The sequence below is a fragment of the Monodon monoceros genome, unplaced genomic scaffold (assembly GCF_005190385.1).
Source record: "Monodon monoceros isolate NGI ecotype Baffin Bay Population unplaced genomic scaffold, NGI_Narwhal_1 Super_Scaffold_11, whole genome shotgun sequence".
NCBI classification, from domain to species: Eukaryota; Metazoa; Chordata; class Mammalia; order Artiodactyla; family Monodontidae; genus Monodon; species Monodon monoceros.
This window is the reverse complement of record NW_021703767.1, coordinates 42384384-42410791: the sequence shown is the minus strand read 5'-3', so window position 1 is coordinate 42410791 and position 26408 is coordinate 42384384. Positions and strand designations below refer to the sequence as shown.

Here is a 26408-nt window from a genome sequence, read left to right as displayed (position 1 = left end):
CTCACTGTTGTGGCCTCTCCCGTTGCGGGGCACAGGCTCCGGACGCGCAGGCTCAGCAGCCACGGCTCACAGGCCCAGCCGCTCCGCGGCATGTGGGATCTTCCCGGACTGGGGCACGAACCCGTGTCCCCTGCATCGGCAGGCGGACTCTCAACCACTGCGCCACCAGGGAAGCCCTATCACGTTTTCTTTGTTCCATTTGAGGTAGATTTGTGCCCCATTGCAAGTGGTGCCTCTATCACTATACTATTATATGTGGAATAAGAAAGAGTGTGGGATTCTTTCTTGCCTTATTTAGTAATTATCTGAATTCTTGATTTTTTAACTTAAATTACCTTTATTTTAACTTAACTCAGATGACTAATAGTTATACAACTATTTTTCCTATTCCCTGTTTATCTTTTTTCAGTCATTTTGCTTTGCTGGTTCCTTGGAAACTTTAATGCTAATTCTCATTAAAGTATCCTAAGGGCACTGAATTGATATATATTATTTTTTAGTCCAGCATACTTAAGATTTTTTCCTCCCCTGTAGTAGCTACATACATATATGTGCAGAGTCTTAACAGCAACAGGTGTTATCAGAGCTCAGATAGCCCCAAACACATGACTATATCTTTTAAGCTCTCCTTCCATGTACTCTAGTATAGTAATTTATGCAATTAGAGTTTGGGAGAGCTTTTGAAATTAAATGAACAGATATATTTAAAAGTCTTTGACTTTACCTTCCTTTACCACACATGAAGTCTTAATTATGCTTGCAATCATCCAGATACTACCTTGTGTATCTCTGTGAGTGATTCCTTCCTGACATATATGAAATCATAGGAAAATATGTTTTTGATGGATAAACTTCAATCATGGAATTGTAACATCTTTTACTAATCACGTATGGATACAGCAAAAAAAAAAAAAAAAAGGAATCTTAATGTCAGATTACATAGTGTATAAAAGGCTCCAGGAGAGAGACAATATGCCTAATATTTGTACATGAGTATTCCAGCATTTTAAAGAGTGCCTTCAAAACAAATGCCAAAAGATGAAAAATTATCAAAGCATCTTTTCATTGGGAAAAAAGATTCCATGAATAAGCAAGAAGGTATAATAACTTGATTTTAAACACACATGGAGCCAGAGATAATACAAGAAAAGCTTAGTCCTGCCCTTCTCTTTTATTTTTTTCAGGGAAAGAGTTGACTCTTTCAACGTATTGCTGTTTGCCAGTACAAGAAAACAAAAGAATAACATAGTCTTCGATATTTCTTACTATTAAGGCTCTCTCTTTGTCCATTGTTTAGATTTTCAGCTGAATTTGATTTCCGGACATATGATTCAGAAGGTGTTATCCTGTATGCAGAATCTTCTGATCACTCAGCTTGGTTCCTGATTGCACTTCGTGAGGGCAAGATTGAAATTCAGTTTAAGAATGAATATACAGCCAAAGTCACAACTGGAGGCAAAGTTATTAATGATGGTTTATGGAATATGGTATGTTTTGCTGAATTCATGAAGAATCTTTCCACTTTGATGCAATTTGTATAAAATCATTGATCATTTTTTAAATAGTAATACCAAAGCAAAATAATTTTGGGTTTATCTGATGTTGTGTGAAGTATATTCTACATGCTGTAAATCCCTGAAACAGCCTGAGAAGTTATTATCTCTCAATATATTGCAGATTTCCCATAACTGAAGTTGTTTTCAGTTATTTGCTTTGTTAAAGACAACTACTCTGTCCTTAACTTTTTACCTTTTTTAGTGGCTGTCACTGGGTGAACAGTGATATTGCTCCTATAGGTCAGGGGTTATTCTAAGACAACACTGATCAAGGACAACTACACTGGATAGCCATCAATATTTTTAATGTATAAGAGAAATACACATAGTAACAAAATAAAAAATTTAATTTAATTTTAAATATTATCATGTAGGTATAATCAGTTTGTACAAACAGGATACACTAGCTGGTACCAATTATAGTGCTTAGAAACTAGCATTTTTAGATAATCCCTAAAAGTGAGTCTTTATTTTAATAATCAAGAACAGCACTTTAATTTACTGTATTAAAATGGAACTTTTCTTGGAGAAGGAATTACTTGGAGAAGGGATTACTGTTAGTCCACAGAGGGGAGAATTCCTTTCTGCAATTAAATCAATGCTACTTTCAGCAGAGAAGAGCAGAGAGAAGAATGTTGTGCCCCAAACAGACACTACCTAAGCCTGTGGGAACTGACAAGAGATCCATGTTGAGCAGCCATGTAAAGTCATCACTAAATTATTTCATTCTTATATTTATCCACTCTTGCAGTCATATACTCAATAAGCTTTTAGTGAGCATGTTTAAAGTGCTCCATCCCTGAGTTCAAGACTCTAAAACTATAGCAAGAGTTTGTCCTTGCTTGAGGTTAGTACCTCACAGTTTAGTAGCTGATGCTGCATTATGAACTAATACAATATAATGTGAAATATGTTACAGGAAGGTGGTAATAAAGAACAGTTGGGTGCAGATACGGTTCACCAAAAAGGGGGCTGTCTGTCTTTTGGCAGCCATGGATTTTGGGCTCCTAACTCTAAAAGAATAGTGTCTTCACAAGATCAAATGCAACTGTCAGAGAAGTCACTAAAATTCTCTGACTTCTAATGCTTATTAGTGTATCTTTGTTACTACATCTTTCCCACTATATCTGTATCTAGAATATTTGATGCATACAGCTATACCTCCAATGTGCTGCAGAATACATTTTAATGCCTAACGTCCCTAAATCACCTATCTAAAACTGCTAAAATCACTTTTGCAGCAAAAGAGAGTGAACAGAATTTTTTCTATTGAGTTTATACAAATTGAAAATATCAGCTGTTTGAAGGTGAATTTAGATAAATTTCTAGGTAGGATATAATATGTATAAAGAAGAAGGTAAATATTTATCTGTGAAGTTATCATGAGTTGCAAGTAGTGTTTGTTAAAGAACTGTTCATGAGTGATATTATTAAAGACAGGATTCGAGGGCTTCCCTGGTGGCGCAGTGGTTGAGAGTCCGCCTGCCGATGCAGGGGACACGGGTTCGTGCCCCGGTCTGGGAAGATCCCACATGCCGCGGAGTGGCTGGGCCCGTGAGCCATGGCCGCTGGGCCTGCGCGTCTGGAGCCTGTGCTCCACAACGGGAGAGGCCACAACAGTGAGAGGCCCGCGTACCGCAAATAAATAAATAAATAAAAAGAGACAGGATTCGGGATGGATGGAAGGTAGCTGTTCAGTTTCATTTATTTGTCTCCTATGTTTATGATTCTTGTTAAAAAGAAACTATTATTTAACGATATGCCCATGTTTTAACTAAAACACTTAAATTAAAATCTCCCTCTATAAACTGAATACAAGTTTATATAAAAAGTAAAGTTTAAGAACAATAAGCAAGTCAGAGAAAAACTTGACTCTGGTAATAAACTTGGTGCTGGCTGTTTTTCTTTAAATTGTAATTCAATATTGTAACAATTTATGCATTTTACGTCCCCGAGCATGGTAGTTTTACTAGCTTTTAATCCTGATGTTTTATTAAAGAATTATATACTGTTTCAAACAAATTTATGCAGCACAGAAATTATTTCAAATAAATAAATACTTTAAATAAGTATTTTAATTTTAATTAATGACAAAGTGGTTAAGTTAAATTAATCTGTAAACTGGACTATGGATTATTTTAAAATTTTAAATAAAATACTTTAAAAATAAGAAATTAGAATTAAAGCATATAACAGAATTGTTTTGTAATTCAGATTAAAAAAATTGAATGTGTAATGATTAAGTCATTAGAATGGCTACAACCTGTAGGAATAAATATTGCTACTTTGTAAGTGATTATTATATTTCATAGTTGGGTATAATCCTAATATTGGTGGGAAATATATAATTTGTATAATAATTTCATTTATTCAACAAAATATTTATTGAGCACTTTATGTGCTATTCCTTCTTCTAGGTGGTGGGGATACAACAGTGAATAAAACAAAGTCCCTGCTCTAATGGAGCTTGCATTGTGGTGGTGAGATGAAAACCACAAATGCATCAACAAATAGACATGTCAGATAGTTATTAATGCTATGAGATAAAAGAAAAGCAAGGCCAGGCAATAGAGCATGATGATGGTGAGTGTGCATATGGAATCAGGAAAGCCATCTCTGATGAGATTGCATTAGAAAGAGACTTGAGGACACAAGACCGGAGAACTTTTTGGGGAAAGGTAATTCTGTCACGTGAACAGCAAATACAGAGTCTTAGGCTAACTTAGATGATTTTGAGAAGTGACATAATCTAATTTGCATGTTAAAAGATAATCCTGGTTAGGACCTAATGGCTTTGTGGAAACCAGACAGTAGAGAGTAAGGACAGAATAGGATGTGGGGTTAGGAGACTATTGCAATAACACAGTGGAGAGAAGATGGCAGCTTTGACTGGAGTGTAGATAGTGGGAGTGGTGAGAAGTGGTCAGATTCTGTATATATTTTTAAGGTCCAGCCTTCAATTTAAGGTAGCTAAAAACTTTTTGGTATTCAGCATAAAGAGGGCTTTAAAGGCCCTGAGACTGGTTATTGTCAATCTGTCGTTTTAAACTCTATCACATCCAATATAATGCTCTAATTATTATATAAAAAAGAAAATAATTTTTAGAAAGTAATATGTATTTCCATATGTAAATGCTCAAGTTCAAGTATAATATTTGTCAAAGCTTACTCCTATACATAGAATAACATGAAAGCTACAACTGAAGACATGCTTGGGGGTGTTGTATTGGCAACTCAAAAACCATAAGTGCATAAATGGTATTGCCATTAGTAATAGTAATTTTCCAAAATGGTGAGAAAATCTTGATAAAGATCCAAACAAAACAAACATCAGTCTGTTCTTTGTTTACAAGATTATTACATTCTTGAAAAATTCAGTGAATGCTGAAGTGGTGCAACAGATATTTAGTGTTTATATTACACACAAGCACAGGTAATTATAAGCATGAGGATACCCTACATGAATATCTACTAGGAAGGTTCAGAAAATTTGTAGGATATTGGATATTTTATTATTTATTTTGCATGACTATCCTGCATATTGCAGGGTGTGCCTAGCATCTTGCAATGTCAGCATACCTCTTACTGTGAAAACTAAAAGTGCCCACCACCCCCAAATTTGCCCTAGAGTGGGGCAATAAAGCCCCCTTTAAAAATATTTGCATGACTAGAGGGATGAACTCTGGGGCTTATTATAGAGGTTGAGAAGAAGAGGATCCAGCAAAGAAGACTGAGAAGGGGTGTGAGGAGAAGCAAGCCAGACGGAGGTCCTGGAGGCTAAGTTAAGAACATCTTTCAAGGAGGGAATAATCATTAGAATAAAATGATGGTGACTGGTTATATTAAGGACAGAGCCTTGACCAACTTTAAATCTGTAAATGTTACCAAATTTATTTTATTTACTTGAGAGCATAGTTTTTTCCTTCCTGTAGTAGTGCTTTTAATATGCCTATTGTTTGGCTTCCCTGATTGATAAGTAAACGAAGAGTTTGCATTTTGAGTCCTACAGTTTTACATAAGGAGATTGCAGCAGTGGTTCTTCAAATTGCCTTTATGGGAAGATTTTTTTAAAAATATTTATTTATTTTCCTTATTTTTTTGTCTGCAACAGGTCTTATTTGCGACACATGGGATCTATGTTGAGGCATGTGGGATCTTTTTGTTAAGGCGCGCGGTCTCTTCGTTGCGGCGCTCGGGCTTCTCTCTAGTTGCAGCGCGCGGGTTTTCTCTCTCTAGTTGTGGCTCGCGGGCTCCAGAGCCCGTGGGCTCTGTAGTTTGCGGCACGCGGCTCTTGTTGAGGCTCACAAGCTCAATAGTTGTGGTGTCTGGGCTTAGTTGCCCTGCGGTATGTGGTGATCTTAGTTCCCCGACCAGGGATCAAACCCTCGGTCCCTGCATTGGAAGGGGGATTCTTTACCACTGGGCTACCAGGGAAGTCCAGGGAAGATTTTTTTAAATTGTTGGTTACCACTACTTCCAACCTTTTTTAGAAATCCAAACTACTTTCAAAATTGGAAAAACCCAATTTAATTTAATGTGCTTTCTTATGACCTCAACTATTTTTGAATTTTGAAATAAAATATAATTTGTGCATAATGAACAGAATACTGAATGTACTAACTTCTCTTAATTTATATTAAAAACTTATTTACCTTATTGATTTCATATTTATACTATCAGACAAATGCAAAATAAGGGCACTTAAAAGTTTTCTACGATTTTTTTTTTTGCGGTACGCGGGCCTCTCACTGCCGTGGCCCCTCCCGCTGTGGAGCACAGGCTCCGGACGCGCAGGCCCAGCGGCCATGGCTCACAGGCCCAGCTGCTCCGCGGCATGCGGGATCCTCCCGGACCAGGGCACGAACCCGCGTCCCCTGCATCGGCAGGCTAACTCTCAACCACTGTGCCACCCGGGAAGCCCCCACTTTCTTTTTTTAAACTGTTAATTTGGGGCTTCACTGGTGGCGCAGTGGTTGGGAGTCCGCCTGCCGATGCAGGGAACATGGGTTCGTGTCTCGGTCTGGGAAGATCCCACATGCCACGGAGTGGCTAGGCCTGTAAGCCATGGCCGCTGAGCCTGTGTGTCCAGAGCCTGAGCTCCGCAACGGGAGAGGCCACAACAGTGAGAGGCCCACGTACAGAAAAAAAAAAAAAAAAAAAACTGTCAATTTTATGGCACACTGGTGTTGAAAGATATATATTATAAATGGGTGTTTAAATATAATAGAAAAATATTGATTTTTAAACTTTAAAATATGGTATTGATTTAATTTTCCATCAAGAATTACCACACTAAAACACATTTTTATCACCTTTATACTAATGTGACATTTCAAATGTATTGGAACAAATTAACAAGTACAGTAAAATGATTACTTTGGAAAATTATATACTGGAATAATAACAGGATTTTTCAATCGTGGTGTTTCAAATGAAATGCAGTAATGTTTGGTTGTTTGATAATTTTTGTCTTTTTAATTATAGGTCTCCGTGGAAGAATTAGAACACAGTATTAGTGTAAAAATAGCTAAAGAAGCTGTAATGAATATAAATAAACCTGAAAGCCTTTTTAAGCCTACCAATGGGTTTCTAGAAACCAAAGTATACTTTGCAGGAATACCTCGGAAAGTGGAGAATGCACTCATTAGACCGGTAATGATCCAAGCTTATATCATTCATCATGGATGAATTCCTTCATCTGTAATAGATTTGAAAATGTGTTTTTCTGAGAGTCAAATGAAGTTATTTTGTTGAACATACCAACTGTGAAAACTTGAACTGAACATGGAAAAATAACATTATCAACCCTTGAAATTATATTAAGGAAATAAGAAAATGAATGTAGTGTTTTTGAGCCCGTTTAAATTCCCAGCATTACTCATGGAGGAGTAGATTTTCAAAAATTCTCCGAGTATCAGTTCAACGTTAACATCATAATAGTCCATACTCAGCCATTAAACATATAAATACATATATTTGAGTCCAAAATTACATGATTTTGTAGAAGCCTGTCAAAGAACTTTCTTAGGTCTGTTTTAGGACTAAAATTTGGGAGATAAGAATAGCACATAAGGTGGAATGTTTTAAATAGAAAAGTCTTTGGTGGGAATATAACTGCAGCCTGTCATAAATTGAAGTTAGATATAACAGATGATTTTCTGTATGTGGTATTTGACTAACTACCATGGAAAAGGTTTCATGAAGGAGACTAATCAATGACCTTGAACAGTTCAAAATTTTTCATTTGAAGTCATGGGTCTGCCAAATTTACACTTGCTGATTTAACTTAAATATTGACCATTTTGTATCCATCTTTCAGTTACCTTAGATTTTAAGAGATTTCTGTGATACGATATAAAACCTGAATTAGTTAACTCATGTCAGAGTGAATATACCTGTCCTTTGAAATTGATAAATCAAGACATTTAAAAAGTAAAATAAATTATTCAAAAAGAATCAACTATTTATGAAATGGCTGCATGTCTTGAATGTGGCTGGTTGCTTTGGTGAGACTGAAGAATGCAAACACTTTTGTTCCTGAAGAGGCTTAGTATCTGATGGCAAGACAAACCTAGTTGTAAATGCAGTTAAAGAAAAACAGAAAGCAGCTTAGAACTCAGGGGCACAGCTAGAAGCATATGTGGAACTCGAGAGCAGAAGAGTTAGTGCTGGATGATGCAGAAGAGGCAGGTGGGGCTTGAGGTGTTAAAAATCATTAGGATCGCAGTGGAGGTCTCTGATGGCATAAGCTCACTTTTACTGAAAAAGACTGTCCGTCTGAAGGACACCTTGAACAAAATTTAGATAAAATTCAAAATATGTTAAATACTTTAAAATGTCATCAAAGAAAGAATTTTGCCTCTAAATGAAAACCTATATCTATAATCAATTAAGCCACTTCACTTATGAGTCTGTCTTTTTCAATTTTAAAATGCTTTCATTGATCTATATTTTAAATTGTTAGATTAACCCTCGTCTAGATGGATGTATTCGAGGCTGGAATTTGATGAATCAAGGAGCTTCAGGAGTAAAGGAAATCATTCAAGAAAAACAAAATAAGCATTGTCTTGTCACTGTGGAGAAGGGTTCCTACTATCCTGGTTCTGGAGTTGCTCAATTTAGCATAGATTATAGTAAGTGATTTCCCATTTTATCTTTCTTTTCTCATTACTGTTTAAATTTATTCATTAACAAACAGCAATAATTCCTTCAGTAAACATTGTTGAGTACTTACTATGTGCCAGATATAGTGTTAGGCTTATTCATACTGTTATATATTTTTAATAGAATTTTTCCAAGTATATTGGGAGAAAAAAATGTGGTTGAATATGCTTATGTTGTTACTTAAAGGTTATTGGCACATAATCTGATTAATTTTGGGTAAATTAAATTTACCTGTTTTAAGGTTCACCAGTTTCTCAGTTGTATTGAGTCTAATGATTAATGCATCAAAGGTATTCATCTTTATTTCTAGCATTTCCATTTAATCCTTTCCTAAAATATCAACCTCTTTGTTAAAATTTCCCATCTGTTCATGCGTGTTGTCCATCTTTTCCACCCAAGCCTTCAACTTATTAATCATAATTAAATTCCTTGTCTGACAGTTCCAATATCTGTGTCATATCTAAATCTGGTCATATTGATTGCTTTTTCTCTTGACTATGGGTCATTTTTCCATGCTTCCTTCTGCATTTAATAATTTTTGTTTAAAGGTGGGTGTCAGATAAAACAGTAGAGACTGAGATAAGTAATATTTACATTTGGAGATGAGCACAGCTCTCCTTTTGCTAGACACTTAATGAGGGGACTTGAATCAATCTAGTCAAGAATTGAGCTGCTTCGGTTTTCTTGTTTCCATGACTACCCTTCAAATTCCTTTAATATACCTTGTGCTTAGGGTAGTGGCCAGAGGATTTTTCTTAATAACTGATCCACCCTCAGCTTTAGATATTGCTTTCATTTGCCTCAAGAAAGTGTCTCTCTCTGGTCTTGTTTCACTCCCAGAAGTGCTCTTAGTTGTTACTTGACATTTGCTAGCAATTTAGAGGGGTCTGGGGGGTCAGAGGACCATTCTCTAATGTTCTGGTGCAGATTCAGTCTTAGACAGGTGTTAACATTCCTGTGTCTCAGGGGTGTGGACTTTCCACTGTCCCCCCTCCTGCCCACCAGTAAGGGAGATATCTAATGGTCAGGACTCAAGGTGTATTCCTGCTCCTTCCCCAGGGTAAATGATTTTTTGTTGTTGTTTTGTTTTTTGCTATTTTCATTCCCTAATCTGTAGGTGTAATGGGACTTTGATGTGACCTAACAGCAACAAGGTTTTGCTGCCTTTCCCCTAATGCTTTAAGTCTTGCTTAGAGCAGACAAAGAATGATCTGGGTGAGACTTTGTGCCTTTCCTGCAGGTTGCTGTTCCTCTCCCCTTGGGCTTGTACTAGGAAGGAAACTTTCTCTAATCTCTTTCTCTTCTCCCAGTTTTTCTCTTGAGCACCCAGTAAGATCCTTTGAATGGGTATGAATTTCCCATGTGTTTGCAGTTTCCCTGGCTTCTATATTCTCACACCAACCCCTACTTGGACTTCAGCGTTTTGTTAAGATTTTTACCTACATGCTTTTTACCAAATTGTATAGTGTTTGTTGTCTGCCTTGGGTAAGAGAGTACTCTCCCCCTGTTTCTCCCTCGAAGCATCTGTCTTCCTTTAGGTTTCTAGTCAGTTGTTCTGCAACCTCGGCTCTTGGTGATAGTTCAAGAAAAGTTGTACTTATATAGATAATTGGTCTTTTGTTGTTTTAAGAATGGGAACGAGTACTCTCCGCAGTTTTCTATAGTCTAATAGGAACAGGAACTCTTGCCAAACCGACCCCAGGTTTTTACCTTTACAAATAATACTTCTGGGATATCCTTGGACATCTATCCTTGTACCCTCATGTGATTAATTCTGTAGGAGTGAATCTCAGATTCTCTCCATCAAAGGTTATGCAAAGGTATAATTCCTACTGTTCAATCAGATTCTCTTCCAAAGATGATTTATCAATTTGTACTTTTACCAAGAGAAGAAAGTTTATGCTTGGGATTTGTTTCTAATTTGAGAGTTGAAAAATTAAATCTTGTAGTTCTAATTATTATCCCAGTTTCTACTGAAGTTGAATATCTCACCATATGTTTATTAGGTATTTGTGTATCTTAATTATTTTATTGGCGTCTCTGTCTTTTTGTGTTTTAGGAGTTCATTATTTGAGCTACTAACAGTTTGTATTATAAATTTAGTGTTGATTTGATATCTCTGATTTAAGAAAAAAACATATTTTAAATTTTTTATTTTCAGCCTTAAAAAGTATTGCTACAGTTTTAAGAAAGCATCTTACACTAGTGCTTTCTGTTTCCTAACATAAATTAATACGTCTTTAACTTTAGCTCTGTTCTGTATATGAAGGTATTTTTTAAAAAAAAAAGTTTAAATTGAGTTGATGACTGGACATAGGCAAAAACTAGGCCCACAGTTTGTTCAAAGGACAAAAAAAAAATCTCTGGAAAGAAAATGAAAATAAGAGTTTTATTGCACCTGAAAGAAATTACTTTCATAAGTAATTAGTTATTTCACAGATAATATGAAAGTGACCTACTTTATAATTAATATTTAATGTTACATTATAATTTCTGTACATTTGCATGTTCATTTTAGTTTGAGTTTGTTAATATCTTAGAGTAAATTTACTTACTTCAAAATGATTATATGCATTTTTTTTCTCTTGCGTGGGAATTAAAGGATTATAGTGAAAAACGTTATAGTATTAGATGTGGCTAAATGGAAGAACATCTTGTCAAAGGAAAATTATTTTCTCCATTCACATTCACCTTTTTAAAGCCTCCAAGTAGTATTTGGGCTATTGTTATACATTACTTTATGTTGAGTGACGAAGACTGCATTCAGATTGTAAACTAATATTTTCAGAAATCAAACTATTTTGAAATCATATTAATTCAATAAATATTTGTTAAGGGACTGCTGAGGAAGACAGTGATGATAGAGACATGTAGAGCGTGCACTCTAGTTGGGTAGACAATTGACCTAGTAATTAAGAGAAAGAATGTTAAGTATTATGTAAGAGAATCACACAAGAGTTCCTATTAGAATTTCAAAGTTAACTATTGACTTCAGAGTATGTCTCTACCATTACACCATCCCACACCCCTATGTATAGAAATCATACTTTGCTTTCCCACTGCTCTAATCTGACCCCTATATGGAAGAGAAGTGGGGCGGGGGGTGGCAGCTATACCCAAATTTTCCCTCAGAAATAGTACAATAAATGTGTTGAACTTTCTTCTAATGTGTACTTTAAAATACAACCACTCTGAGATTTGACCATGGGAGAATATATAAGACAGAAGGAAGAGCTGTGAAAGAGCAAATGGAAAAAATCGTAGTAATCCTGAACACCACAATCCAGAATTCTGTTGTAGGAAGAAGAACAAAAGGATGAGGCTCCATCTGTGTTTCTTGCCTGCATTAAAAACTGTTTTTCTTTTGCTTTGTTGTGCCTTGGTTATATGGATCATTGAAAAAGAGGACTAAAATCTTTAGTATCACACAAAGATGGCTTTGAGTATTGATAAGATTATACTTAATTCCTTCTGGTGCTCCTTAGGAGGACATTGATCCTGCTTCTGTTTCATTGTTTAAACAGAGAATGTATCCAATCCTGAGGCTTGGCAAGTAAATGTGTCCTTGAATATTCGCCCATCGTCGGGCACCGGTGTTATGTTGGCCTTGGTTTCCAGTAACACAGTGCCCTTTGCCTTGTCCTTGGTGGACTCCGCCACTGAAGAGCTTCAGGTAACTTTAAACCTTTATGATCCTTGGTTTGTAATTTTTTTTTAATCCGTAAAATGGATAAAATTGCAGTATTTACCTCAAAGTGCTATTTTGAAAATTAAATAACTTATATAAGCTATTTGGCACAGCCTCTAGCACATCATTAAAGATTCAATAAACATTCATTATTGTTACTTTTTTGCTGGCTTATTTCCAAGGTTTGAACCAAGAAGTAAAGGGATGGGAGAGGGGAATGGAAAAGCCTATTGCATCTATAGCTCCGATTAGGCAGACTCACACAAAGGTTGCTTGGTGTCTTCTCTGAGTACCCAGAGATCTGCCCTTATTCAGAATCTTTGAAGTATCATGGGAATTTGTATGTATTAACAAAATAGAAGTGAGTCTGACTGCAATCCACTCTGAAATGTTCAGTGCCTAATTATAATGTTTTGTGTTTTCTGGCACTCTTAATCTTTTCTCCCATAAGTAAATTAGGAAAGACTACAGAAAACTAAAACCAGTCTATTTGGCTTCCTGCTGGCAACTCTGCCTTGAAATTAGGAGAAAGCACAGGAAAAAACTCTTGGATAAAAGAAAACATGAGAGTTATCAGATCTGTATTATTCAACTTCTATTAGAGGCTAATAGTTCTGTCCTTGTGTCATCCACAGTGGGGGGATTCCAAGTTACAGCAAGCAGCTTTCGTTTGGTCGCGGTTGGCTTGGATGCTCTCTGTGGCTTTTAGAAAGAGACATATAATTGAATAATGCCTGTAGTGATCAAAAGGGATGCTATTTGCCACTTAAAGGATGGATGGGGGCAGTTTCTGATGGTTAACTGTAAGCAACCTAAAAAGATCCTGCTGAGCTTTTGTCTCCAGTGACCACAGGAGCTTGCTACATTTGGGTTTCAGCTTTTTTTTTGCTTGTTTGTTTTGTTCCTTAAGCAAAATGGAAATCCTGCCTTCAACACTACATTCACACGGTAGAGGAGGTTAACAAGTTCCATGTCTTTGATATTTATTTTATCTTTTCTGTGTTTGTCTTCATGGCCACAGCCCCCTTTTTTTTTGGTGTGTCAGATTGCCTTCTTATGATCTGTGAACAACGTTTCATAACATTATTCCACATAATATTGATCATTCTGGAACATTTTCTCAGCTGACTTTTCCTGAGTTCAGGATATGCATGTGTATAACACAGTAACATTTCCTCAGCTAAGCTGTATTTGGGAAGTATAGGCTTCATTTAGCATTGGTATCTTGGATTCCTAAGTAAACACTTCAGACTATCTTTCTACCATCTGGGAAGCATCATAACAACCGTCTCCCTCGTTTTGATTTTATTTTTTCTCTCTTTTTAAATTTCCTCTACACGCCGGGAAGCTAGATGTATAGATGACTCTCAACAAGTTGAGTAATTTAGTGTATCAGCAGTTTGAAAAGTTCAGAAAAAAAAAAAAAATATATATATAGAGAGAGAGAGAGAGAGAGAGAGAGACAGAGAACCTTCTGGTAAATACTCTGTAACTTACTGCTGGCAATCCTGGTTTTTCTTTCTCAGAGACTTCATAAAATTTGTCCCAAGTCTACAGGATTTCTTGTGTGGCACAGATAAACCTTTTAGTCTTGCTGGCATGTGCTTACTAAAGCACTTCAAAATTTCCAAGTCTTTTCCCCAACAAAGAATGATTCAACTCCTTCCTTTTCCATATGTAGGTTTTGAAATTAGGAAGGCTCATAAACAGAAATGTATTGCTTAAGACACTACTTTGGTTCCCATTGTTGGTGAGACAATGCTGTTTATTGAATTTTCGGAACCTGCTATACATGTACATCTTAGCTAAACCTGGAGTTTTTAAAACTAATGTGTATTTTAAAATTATGATTACGATAATAGTAGTTCTTTCATTTAAATAAATTTGAAAGCTCTATCATACTTTTCCCCACCTCATTGAAATTCTGTTTTTGAATTTCACAAACTAAAGTCTCTCTTAAGCAGCATTAACGTTAGTACTTGTTTATATTGAGTCTTTGCTCTGTTCTTCAGGATATCCTGGTATCTGTTAAAAATATGGTAATAGCTCGGATAGAGGCCCTAAGTCTGTGTTCTAATCAACAATCCCTTCTGGAAATCAGAGTCAACAGAAACAATTTGGAGCTGTTGACTCAAAATAGAAAAGACAGCTTCCACTCTGAAGACTTTCAAAGACAATTTGCCATCTTGGACAAAGCAATGAAAGAAACAGTGGCCACTTACTTGGGTGGCCTTCCAGGTATCTTCTTACTTTTTCTTCAGTTTTAAAAAGTATATTTTTAATGAAATTGATAGTATTTTAAATATGTAATTGTAGTAAAACAGCATCTATCTATCTATCTATATATACAGCATATGTAGAGTAAAGGGGCATCAGAAGGGAAGAGAAAATTCCAGTATCCATTATTCTTTTTCTGGGGGTTTGCATGAACATTTTATTGGTACATTTTTATTTAATTTATTTAATGGTAAACTGAAACTAACCAAGCTTTGCTGCATTTGACTATCCTAGCCAGAAATGGTTTATTATTTCATTTTATCCTCACAGTTACCTTCTGAGTTTAATATTTATTCTTCAATTCAACCATCAGTCACCCAATATTATTAAGAACCTATGTCTCAGGCAGTAGGGACACAGCAATAAACAAATGGATATGATCTCTCCTCTTAAGGCCCTTACAGTCTAGCAGCAGAGGTACATATTAAACAAGTGATTAGGAAAATATAAAAAAAAATTCATAACTTCTATGAAAAAAAAGTAGGGGTTGCTATTAGAGCCTGAAAATGAGGCTTGATCTGGTTATGGGGGCCAGGAACAAGCTCTCTGAAGAAGGCAATAAGATACAAATCTGATATTTGAAGGATTAAATGAAGTTAACCAGGTGATGAGGGTGGAGACTGGAGCTAGTATGCAGGTAAAAGTGTCCATGGCAAAATGGAAAGGGGTTGACATGCTTGAGGAATATATAGAAGACCAGTATGCTGAGAGCACATTGGGCAAGGGGGATGGTACTGCAAGAGGAGGCTGTGAAATGGGTGGGTGGGTGGGAGGTTTGTAGACCTGGTTCAGGATCGTGCATCTTATCATTAGAGCCTTGAGAATCATCAACAAGTTTTAGACAAGGAAGTGGTCTATCAATAATGAAGTTTAAAAAATTCCCCTGCATAATGGTTGGAGATGGACAGGTGGGAGACAAAAGTGGATGAGATGAGTTGGGCGCTACTGAAGTAGTTCAGATGGAGAAGCAGTAATAATAACAGTAGTGACAACGATACTGCCATCGTTCATATTTAGTGCATAATAAACAGTCTGGGCGTTGTTCAGAGTGCTTCAATTGTATCAACCCATTTGATATTTAAAGTAGTCCTGTGAGGTAGGTACTATTGTTATCTCCATTTTGCAGATTAGGAAGCTGGGGAAGCTGCTGGACTAGGGTGATGGCAGTGGAGATAATATACAGTGAATAGATTGGAGATGTATGTGAGAAACAAAGTTAATAGAAATTAATGATTGAAAGAAGCTCTTAGGTATTTGGCATGAGCAGTTGCATGGGTGAAGATTCCATTTACCAAGATGGGCAAAACTGGAGGAAAAATAGTTAATATTGGAAAACATAAAATTGCCATCAACACTTTTCTTTAAATGACAAAAAAATTGAGGCAGAAAATTTTTTAGAAGCATTTTCAAATACCATTTGCATGTTATTCTCATGGGGAGAATTCTGAGTTTGATGTCTAGACTTCTAGTAACCTTCACTAAGTTACTTTAACTGCTCGGTGTGTTCATTTCCCATATATGGAAATTTTATCTGGGTTTTGGGGGAATAGAAGTAAATAGGCTGTAGGAAAATTCCTTGGCGGTCCAGTGGTTAGGATTCGGTGCTTTCGTTGCCATGGCCCGGGTTCAGTCCCTGGTCGAGAACTGAAATCCTGCCAGCCATGCGGCGCGGCCAAGATATACAAAAAGAAAAAAGAAGTAAATAGGCTGCAAAAGTTATAAATCGATGGATTGATAGATCCATGGATAGATATAGATACATAGTTACATTAACGTGATTAATTATTAGGAAGTAAAATTACAGTTCAAATGAATGAATTCTGCATTGAAATCCACCTACTACCTGATTCACAAATTAGTTGAATGCAATTTTAGGAAATCAAACAAACAATGAAAGAGTTCAAAAGAAGTGAAAATATCAGAATTTCAGTGGTTCCAGGACTTTGGCAACAGCGCTGAGAACTGACTTTAGGCAAGACGTGTTTAGAAAAAGAGTGAGGGAAAATTGAGGAGAACTGGAAATTGAGACATTGAGAGTGTGAACTGTGGGATGGGTAAATTAATTGATATGCAAAATAGGCATGTTAAATTGCATGTTATGAATTAAAAATCAGGGGAAATAGATGATTCTGAGGATATTTATAACAGTGGTATAACCTATGATAGTCAGCCAGACTTGAAAGGTTTTCTTAAAAAATGCTATGAGCCCATAGAAAAGTATGGACTTATTCACTACATTGGCAAGTTAGAAGTGGGACATTTGAAGTATATATATATATTTTTGCATAAGACACTGAGGAGGAAGAATAAGGGCTGAAGAATATCCATTGGGATTAAAATTCATGGAGATGAGATGCCAAAAAAAGAGGAAGCAAGTAGAGAGATGGATGTTTTGAAGATGAACCACAGTTCTTAGGAATCCAAGTGTGTCGCCTAAGTATTAAGTTTGATAAGGAGAGTGAAAGTGTAGAAAGGCCTAGAGGCCCTATTTACTGAAGTATTATTAAAACTGTTATTTTTCAGAACACCAAACATTACATAAAAGTGAATTCCCTATCACGGCCTGCTATCATATGCTCAGCAAGACACTATTTCGTTGGAAAATATAGAATTCCAGCAAAAATAAAAGAGATATATTTATTGTGGCATTTAAAAAAGATTTCCAAGTAACTATAATTTTGAGTTGAAAAAATGACTTAATAATGCTTAAACTATTGCTCAGATTTAAAGAGGAAATAATAAAGTAGAACATCACAAGGAAGAATACGCTATTTTCTACTCTTTTTAAAGTATGTTTCTTTACCTAAGGTTTGGCTGGAACTGTTTACGCAATCATAGGAACTCATGCTATGCTGAATTCAGTGCCAAGCACAATACCTTATATACACAGGAGTCACTTAATATGAATTTATTGAACAGAATTACATTATTAACTTTTCCTTTAGGATTAGATTTTGGTTGGGAATGGGCAGTCTGAATAATTCCTCTAACTATAAGCAAGTAAGATGCTAATCCTGGGCTAATATTTTAATATTCTGTTTTTACAGATGTTCCATTCAGTGCCACACCAGTGAATGCCTTTTATAATGGCTGTATGGAAGTGAACATTAATGGTGTACAGTTGGATCTGGATGAAGCCATTTCTAAACATAATGATATTAGAGCTCACTCGTGTCCATCAGTTTGGAAAAAGACAAAGAATACTTAAGGCATCTTTTCTCTGCTGATAATATCTTTTTCCAGTGTGTAATTATACTTATGTTTCAATAATAGCTGAAGGGTTTTACCTGTGATGTGCAGACCTTGATTATTTCGTGGTACTTTAACGTGGAATTTTAAAAAGGTCCTTTTTCAAGAAAACAAGATTCTCTTGTGATACAAATTGCATTAAAAAAATTCTTCTGTTCTGTCTAGAAATTAAATAATGAAACCTACAAAAATTTTTAATTTGAATTTTTTGCTACAAATGACATTTCTTCATTTTTATGTTTGTAAAATTTAATTTTATCATCATGAACTAGTGTTTAAATATCTTTTTTTTGTGTGTGTGTGGGAAGGCAAGGAAGTTAAACCTTTGTTGGAATCCAAACAAAAGTACACGTGACTAAATACCACTGTTACCAGTCCCTCTCAAGTTCAGTCCCCAATAAAGGACCTTCTGCCTGGTGTATCTTGAACCAATAGAAGGAGACTGAGTTGGGTTCAGAAGCAAAGGAAAGCTTTGTTCTCTGATGAGAGAATGGAGAGGTGGGAGCTCCCGCTCTAGAGCACACGCAGCACAAGCTCTCCCGACAGGCCGTGGGCGGGGCTGCTTTACAAGGATCTCAGCAGGAGGGGGTGGGGTTCTCCCCGGGCCGGCACAGCTGTGCTGCTCACGCTCCAGATCGCAGTGCCTGGCACAGCATCTCTGCACATGGCCCGCCGCCGCCATCTTGAACTGAGGGTCCTGCTCGGCGCTTCTGCACGTGGGCCCCTAAACTAAGGTGTTGGCACGGTTGTTTCTTAGGAGGAACTCTGGTCTGAAGGGCAGGTGTGAGGCCTCAGCATGCGGCCCCCTGTGAACAAGTGAAAATTGAGCACAAAGGAAAAGAAAAAGGTTAGACTTTATTTTATTACCGAGAAATTGTTAATGGGCTTTGCTGGTGACACTATTGATCAGAGCAGATACTTTTTTGTTTTCGTTTTTTCCTCATGAAGGCAGAAGAGACATTGGCCTATTAAGTATGAATCAAGTGGAAGCCCTTAAAGCTTTATTCCAAAACAGTCCCTCAGGGGAACCCGCTAAGACTTCATCTTTCTTTCACCTGGTACATTTGAACCAGTAGCTTTACTGAATTAGAAAATAAGTGGGACAAATTTTCATGAGAGCAACACATGAATCTTACTGTTTAGTAATTGGATTTTATGAGGATGAGATTCTAGATTGTGTTAGAATGCGTGTAGAAACCTGGGATGGGTACTTTCCTTAAATTTGGTTGTGTGGGTCACACAAGCTATAGATTAGAAAAGGCAGAACCTAAGGATGGAAAGAATGAATGAGAGAATGAGTAATGTGGACGTTCATAGTTTTTCCTGAATCAAACTTCAGTTGCCAGAGTTAGTTCCTAGAATGTGATTGTTGAAGAACAAAAGGAACTATGAAAACTAGAACAGATTTTAATGAGAGGATAACCACAGAGGGACACAGTTAATTTTGTCTTTGTAATATCATATCTTTAAAGTAAGGAGGTAAGATTGCTAGGTACTTGCATTGGTAATGCATTTCAGGTGGCAGTTTTATCCCTCTCAAACCTACCATTCACATGAGGTATGCAGCAGATGCTTCACTGACAGTTTTAGAAAATAAACCTTTTTCCACTGTAGATATTTTACATCATGTAAAACATAATTAATTGCTGATATTTTAAAAATTTATATGAATAATATCTCTTTTCTATCACGTCTTTGAACAGAACATAAAATTACAAAAATATACATGCAACTCTTCATGCAGCAAGTAGTTCTTTAGGAAAGACAGATAAAGTTCAAATATTTGATTAATAGTTATGGTTGAGTTGTAGACTGATGCTCAGAAAGAGAAGAAAAGCAAAAGTAACATGTATTGAGTGTTTGACATGTGCCAGAAATTGTGCTAGGTAATCTTTTTTTTTTTTTTTTTGTGGTACGCGGGCCTCTCACTGTTGTGGCCTCTCCCGCTGCGGAGCACAGGCTCCGGACGCGCAGGCTCAGCGGCCATGGCTCACGGGCCCAGCTGCTCCGCGGCATGTGGGATCTTCCTGGACCGGGGCACGAACCCGTGTCCTCTGCATCGGCAGGCGGACTCTCAACCACTGCGTCACCAGGGAAGCCCTAGATAATCTTATTGGATGTAGCTTCTCTCCTGATAACCATCATGTACTATGGTTGATGAATTTCAGCAAGCAACTATTGATAATTACAGTGGTGTAAAAAAGCAAGGAAGTAGTAAAACTGAAAGTAAATGAAAATTTTAAAAAAAGGAAGAAAGGGAAAAATGAATTTTCTTTGGGGAGGAGTTCTCTGATTCTCATTTAATTATGCCCAGATACAAGGATAGCTATGGAGATCAATTTCACATTTCCCATGAAAAACAGAAACTTTCCAACATGCAGTGATCTTCATAGAGGCTCCAGAGACTCATTTATAAACTATATCTATCTTGAGATGCACTTACATATGACTTAGAAAGAGAAGGGGTCTAGACCTTTGATCTTGATCTTTGCCAAGATATACAGATTCCTACTTTTAAAGAGTAGTAGAGAACACTGGTTTCATGAAGGCCAAACAGGATATTTGGTGCTATTTGAGCTTTGCGTCATGAAAAAAATCTAAGTGACAGGGTCATTGCAGACTTCCCCTAGACCTTACCATTTGCAGAGATGGGTTACATATTAGTGAAAATAATGGTTAATTTGTGAGAACAGAGTTATTCACCTCATTCTCCTGTTGGAAATTGTACTTGCAGTCTCAGTCACCATATGTGAGCCTTACAGAGTATTTCCAATTTTCTTTTCATTCTGGAACTGGTATTATTGCTGGAGAGAAGACTTTTTTTGTATGTCTGTTTAATAATTGCCTTTATTTCTTCTGGAAATCCCTTAGGCCTTTAATCTTTATGGTCAGTATAGAAGAAGACTGTGATATTTAAAATAATTTCACTTCAGATGTCTTGATATTGCTATTAATAACATGAGTTTGGGAGAAGACAGGGACTCTGGAACCTCTAGGGACAAGTGTGATAAATTTCTAATTCGTCCAGCGACAAATATTCATCGAGCACCTACTCTGTGCATGTGGAGTCAAAGGTAGTAAAATGTCTGATGAGCTAAGTTCAACTGAATAGGAAGTGATAATACTCAATTAGGCCCATGGTAGACCTCAAACTCCTGTTCCTTGGAGTTACAAAGCTGGTCCTTTTTAGGTCATCCTCAGAAATTGAAGCAATAAAACTTAATCATTGCTCCTATATAGGAGTAGTTTGTTTTTTACAAATGAGACTGAATTGACTAATCTTGCACATGAGTTACTTGCTATACCAGGCTTCAAGCTTTAGCAGAGAACTTTTATTTGAAAATTGGATCTTCTCCTATAGAAGAGGCATTTGTCAGAGGTTCATCCAGTGATGTGCTTGGGTCCAGTCCCAGCCCATGGCTATCTTGTGTTCATGTTTACAGAGTGTGAAGGTGAGGGGCAGTTACATGGGAGGCACCCTATGAGGCTTTCTGGTACCTATTAATATAAACAATGCAAGGCCAGATTACCAAAGCAGATTGAACCAAGATATGTGAAGCTAAGAGGGTCAGAAATAGAGGGGAACTGAGCTTAGAGAGGTTTGAAACAAGTAGCAGAGCACTGAGGCTGTGAGGTGTTTGCTGAGCCACAGTCAACCACTTCTGCAGTGCTCTGGACCTGCCATGGTTTAGCAATTGCCTTGTGGATAAGAATAGCATCCAGTGGACTTACAGACTCATTTTTTGCTAACCTACTTCCCACAAGAAGCCCTCTCCAAAAATAACCCTAATTCTAAGAGAGAAATAATATGATAAAATTTGCAGTTTACTAGTGAGACATTCTCTTTCTTGTTCAAGTTTCAAATGGTGGAATTTGAAATCTCATTCTGTAACTAGTCTCCAGATGGAGAAACCACTTGCTTAACTCTGATGTTTCTCTAAATTGGTTTGAAGAGAAGGAAGATTGGGACAATATCTAGCTGACGTAAGAAGGATCTAACATTATTATCTGGAGTTCACAAGTAATAAATATAAAATAATAATAAATTATATAAATAATAAATATAAATGTAATAAATATAAAAATGTAAATAAAGCATATTGAACACTGGGACTGAGGCTGGAGCCTTCAGAGATGAGTATCTTCATGAGCCAACTTGGCATGTACAAGGTAGCCACAGAAATTAAGAGCTGGGTATAGAAAATAGCACAGTCTTAGACTTTTTTGCATATGTAGCAAGTTGTCAGGGTAAAATTCGAACCCAGGATGTCTGGCTCAAGAGTCCACGGCCAAATTCAAAACTTTATAGGGCACCTGTATTCTTACTAGTTATCCCATCATTTAGTAAATGTTATATTGTTGGTGTGAACAAATTCTGTCTCCAGCTCTACATATAACCTGGTGTCTCATTGAGTATTAGCTGACAATATTATCAACTTAATGGTTTTGAGACAAATGTGTATTATTTAATTCAATTAAGCAAATGCTGATAATGATTCTGAAAACTTACATGCAGTGGGCCCTCTGTATCTGTAGGTTCTGCATAGGCAGATTCAATCGGCCAAGGATGGAAAATATTCAGGAAAAAATAATTCCAGAAAGCTCCAAAAAGCAAAACTTGAATTTGCCACACTTTGGCAACTATTTACATAGTATTTACATTGTATTAGGTACTACAAGTACTCTAGAGGTTATTTAAAGTATACAGGAAGGTGTGCATAGGTTATACGCAAATATGAAACCATTTTATATAAGAGACGTCAGCATCCTTGGATTTTGGTATCCTTGGGGAGCTTCTAGAGCCAGTCTTCCTTGGATACCAAGGAACTACTGTAATTAGAACTCTGGGCTGATACTGTCCTAGGAAAACAATGGAGAAAGTGCCCTACTCCTGTTGTCAATATATTCACAGTCTAGGGGATAGCAGACAAATGGAGAAGTAATTCAGATATGGACCCAAGTTTGGCAAGAGCTTCAACAAACAAGCATTTGCAGGGGGTTATGGGGAGGAAGAAATGAATTTCAAATGGAAATCTAGTAAGGTGCTATTTTGAATTAGGCCCAATAAGATAGATATGAATTTCCATTAGTTTCTCTGCTTCCAAGTCCTGTTCTCCACAATGTTTTCAGATGATCTGTCACACAGAGATCTTATTTCACTATAATCCTCAAAACCTCTTTTGTTTCCTTATCAGTCATTGCTTGAAGTACACATATTTAATCCTAGCTTTCAAGGGCTTTCATCTTTAAACCAGTGGATCTCAACCCAAATGCTTATTAGAGTCACTGGCCCCATCCCAGACAACTAAATCAGATGATTCCCCTGGTTAGCCAGAGTAACAAGCCACAGATCCAGGCTCCGAGTACCTCTCTAACCTCATGCACCCTTCTCCCCATTCTTTTGTCACCTGTGTGCATGTGGATGTGTACACACACACACACACACACACATGCGTGCAAGCACGTGCACACAAACATAAAGCAAAACAATGAGTTTGAAATAGGGACAGAAGAAAAGGATAGAGAGGAATAGGGGTATGTATGTGTGTATGTGCACAAAGCCAGTAGGAGAGAAAAAGACAATGAAGAAAAGAGAAAATGAGAGAAGATAAGGATACAAAAACAGAGTCAGTGAAACATTTGGTAAGATACAAAATAAAGAATAAAGGAGGGGAAAAAGAGGAAGCAAAGAATACAAAAAGATACTGGGTGAAGAAGGTAAGGTAGAGATAGAGAAAAAAATACAAAAAGAAGTATCTACTTTTCTGTAGACACTTAAATAAAAGTAGGCAGTGACAAGTTGAGATCTACAAAGAGATTAAAGAGAGACAGAGATAATGAAGTAGCAATAGAAATTTGAAAGGAAAGGGTGAAAGAAGAAAAGGTGAGAGAAGAACGAACGGAGAGAGGAAAGAGAAACAGAGAAGAAAAGACCAGGTTAAATACAGAAAGAGAAAAAAATTAGGTTGAGCAAAGGAAGATGAGCCAAGCATACAGAAAGAACAAATTACAAAGGGAATGAAAGAGGGAAGGAGTGCCAGAAGCAAAAAGAAGAAAGAGAGGCAGACATAGAGATAAATAAAAGATGAGTATGTCTGAGAAAACAAAGCAGGAAATGAGGAAAATGATAAAAATTAAAAGGGAAAAACGTTAAAGAAATGAGAAAGGAAAATTATAGAAAAGAGAGACATAGAGACAAAGTCAGAAAGAATAAGAGATAGAAAAACACAGAATGAGGCAGGAAGAAGAAGAGGCTGCTCAGCTAGTTTATCCAAGGTGAGGATGGTGGCAACCATAACTTGGTGTGGAGATGATGTTCCGTGCCCTGGAGTTGGAGCTCTTGGCCAGGTAGCTGCTAGAGAGTGTACACCCCAAAGTGTCCCTGAAATCTGTCATCAGTAATCCTCTATAGAAGTAGATAGGGGTGATGATCTTCTGACATTCTGCCAGGAATGGGGCTGTCAGTCAACTCTGTTCCCTGTAGCAGGTTCTCTTGAACGTGGTCTAAACAGCACACTTCCATGTCTGCCACAGTCAGCTCTGACTGTTAGACAGCTCTTTATATTAAACAAAAATCAGCCTCTCCATACTTAACACTAAATGCTGCACTGCTACTGACATAAATGAGTTAGGACCCCATTGGTTGCAAATAACAGACTCAACTGGAACTAGCTTAAGCAAAAAGAGAATTTTTTGAAAGGTATTTGGTTAACTTATGGAATTCAAGGGATGAAAGACTATTCCTGGAGCTTGGATTGCTATAGTGAACTAAGGAAATTTCCTTAGTGTTGTTTGTCTTTGCTGTTTCTCTCTGAGCAACTACATTTTGCTCTAACAATACCTACTGGTGTCTTCAGTTCTTCAGATACATTATGGAACATGGCTGCCAACTGCTTCTGAATTTACATGTTCAAGTCACATACAGCTCAGACGTGGCAGAGTAATAATCATTATTACCTTTCAGTTACAGTTTCAGAATTCCAAGGGAAGGATCTGATTGGCTCGGCCTGGGTTAGGTGCTCAATACCAAACCAATCAACAATGGTGTGAAGGCAAAGTGGGCTTACATTAAACTAGTGGTTCTCAAATTTGGCTGCATAGTGAAATCACCTGTGGACCTTTAAACACACTGACCACTCACCTCCTCTCCTCCACCCCTACCCCCAGCCTCTAGACTCCAGCCTTCAGCCTCCAGGCTCCAGCCCAGGATTCTCTTTTAACTGGTTTTGTGTGCAGTCTGGGCAATAGAGAGTTTTAAGACCCTACGGGTGATTCTAAGATGCATCACAGAAATCTGCACCTCCCATGAAGCAAGGTGGGTGGGATGGGGATGAGAGTCCAGGCAACCTCAAAGAAGAGGTCCTGGCAACCCCTTGTAGATGCCCACTATGAAATAAAATTTCCTGTTGTTTTTCAGGAGTGTTCTTATTTAAGTCATTCAGTAAAAGCTATATTTCTAAAACCTACTTTTAAAGTGTCTTATTTTGCCATGTTTTTGATAAAAAGATTTTATGAAAAACATACCCCAAATTCCCCCTTCTACCATAGGAAAAGTAACTTATTCTAGTATGTAATATACCTTTTATACCTTATGAAAAATAATGGTTGTATAAAAAAAACTCACAGTAAGTATACTTTTCATACAGAAAGTAAAAGTCTGAAAATGTGTATGGTTCTAAAACAAACCAAATTTTTGGCGTAAAATATAATCTGGCAGATAACTCTTTTTTCTAAATCATCTTCTTCCATTGTTAAGAAAATACTGCTTTGGCAGTGGATCTGCTGAGGCAAACTCTTCTATGAGTTTCATGCTGTGCTTGTTATGGCTCTTAAAAATGTTCTAAAAACAACCCTTTTTGGATTGAAATATCAAATTTTCTCTTGAATTTATCTTTATACAAGTTTAGAGAGTCTTGGTAAAACTTAACATAGTTCTTTTGCAAATTATCATACTTTCTGATTTTATTGTTTTATTTGGTTGTATCAGAAGTTTGGGATATAAACAAGTGCTGTCTGTAGTATTGCATAGGTATATGTACATGGATTTCTAGATGAACTGGACTATGTTGCTGTCAAAATTGTGACTTTTAAAAACTTCCTGGGAACTCAGCAATCAGATTTTAAAGATTTTGGCATGTAGATATGAACGAATATCTCAAATCTGCCATTGACGAAGCTGCAATCGGAAACAAAATTACTTTAGATGATCTCCACTAAACATGAATGCTCTAAAATTGAGGGAAAATAAACAAACCTCTGTACTTCCTACAGATGTTTTTATTGTAAATACAATATATGGTGACATAGTGTTGGAGGAGGAATCAATAGGATGTGACCCCCATTTGATCCGAGAGCTGGACCTGGCCAATTGGAGGCTCCTCATGCCCTCTCCTGTGCTTAGAATATACACTGTCCACTGTTCCCACAGTGGGAGCCATTTGCAAGAATGCAGCCTTGAGAGATCAATGTGTTGT

At 36.9% G+C, this 26408-nt stretch overlaps 1 protein-coding gene across 1 annotated transcript in view; it reads left to right on the top strand.

Moving 5' to 3' along the window:
• PROS1 (protein S) overlaps window positions 1–18202 on the top strand; it is a 59557-nt gene extending 41355 nt beyond the window's left edge. Inside the window, exons 10-15 of the mRNA XM_029215416.1 lie at window positions 1298–1487; window positions 7041–7208; window positions 8521–8689; window positions 12245–12393; window positions 14421–14646; window positions 17733–18202. Of these exons, the coding sequence (XP_029071249.1) occupies window positions 1298–1487; window positions 7041–7208; window positions 8521–8689; window positions 12245–12393; window positions 14421–14646; window positions 17733–17893 (1063 nt within the window). The 3' untranslated portion in view covers window positions 17894–18202. The remainder of the gene's footprint in view (window positions 1–1297; window positions 1488–7040; window positions 7209–8520; window positions 8690–12244; window positions 12394–14420; window positions 14647–17732) is intronic.
• The last annotated feature ends 8206 nt before the right edge of the window (window positions 18203–26408 follow it).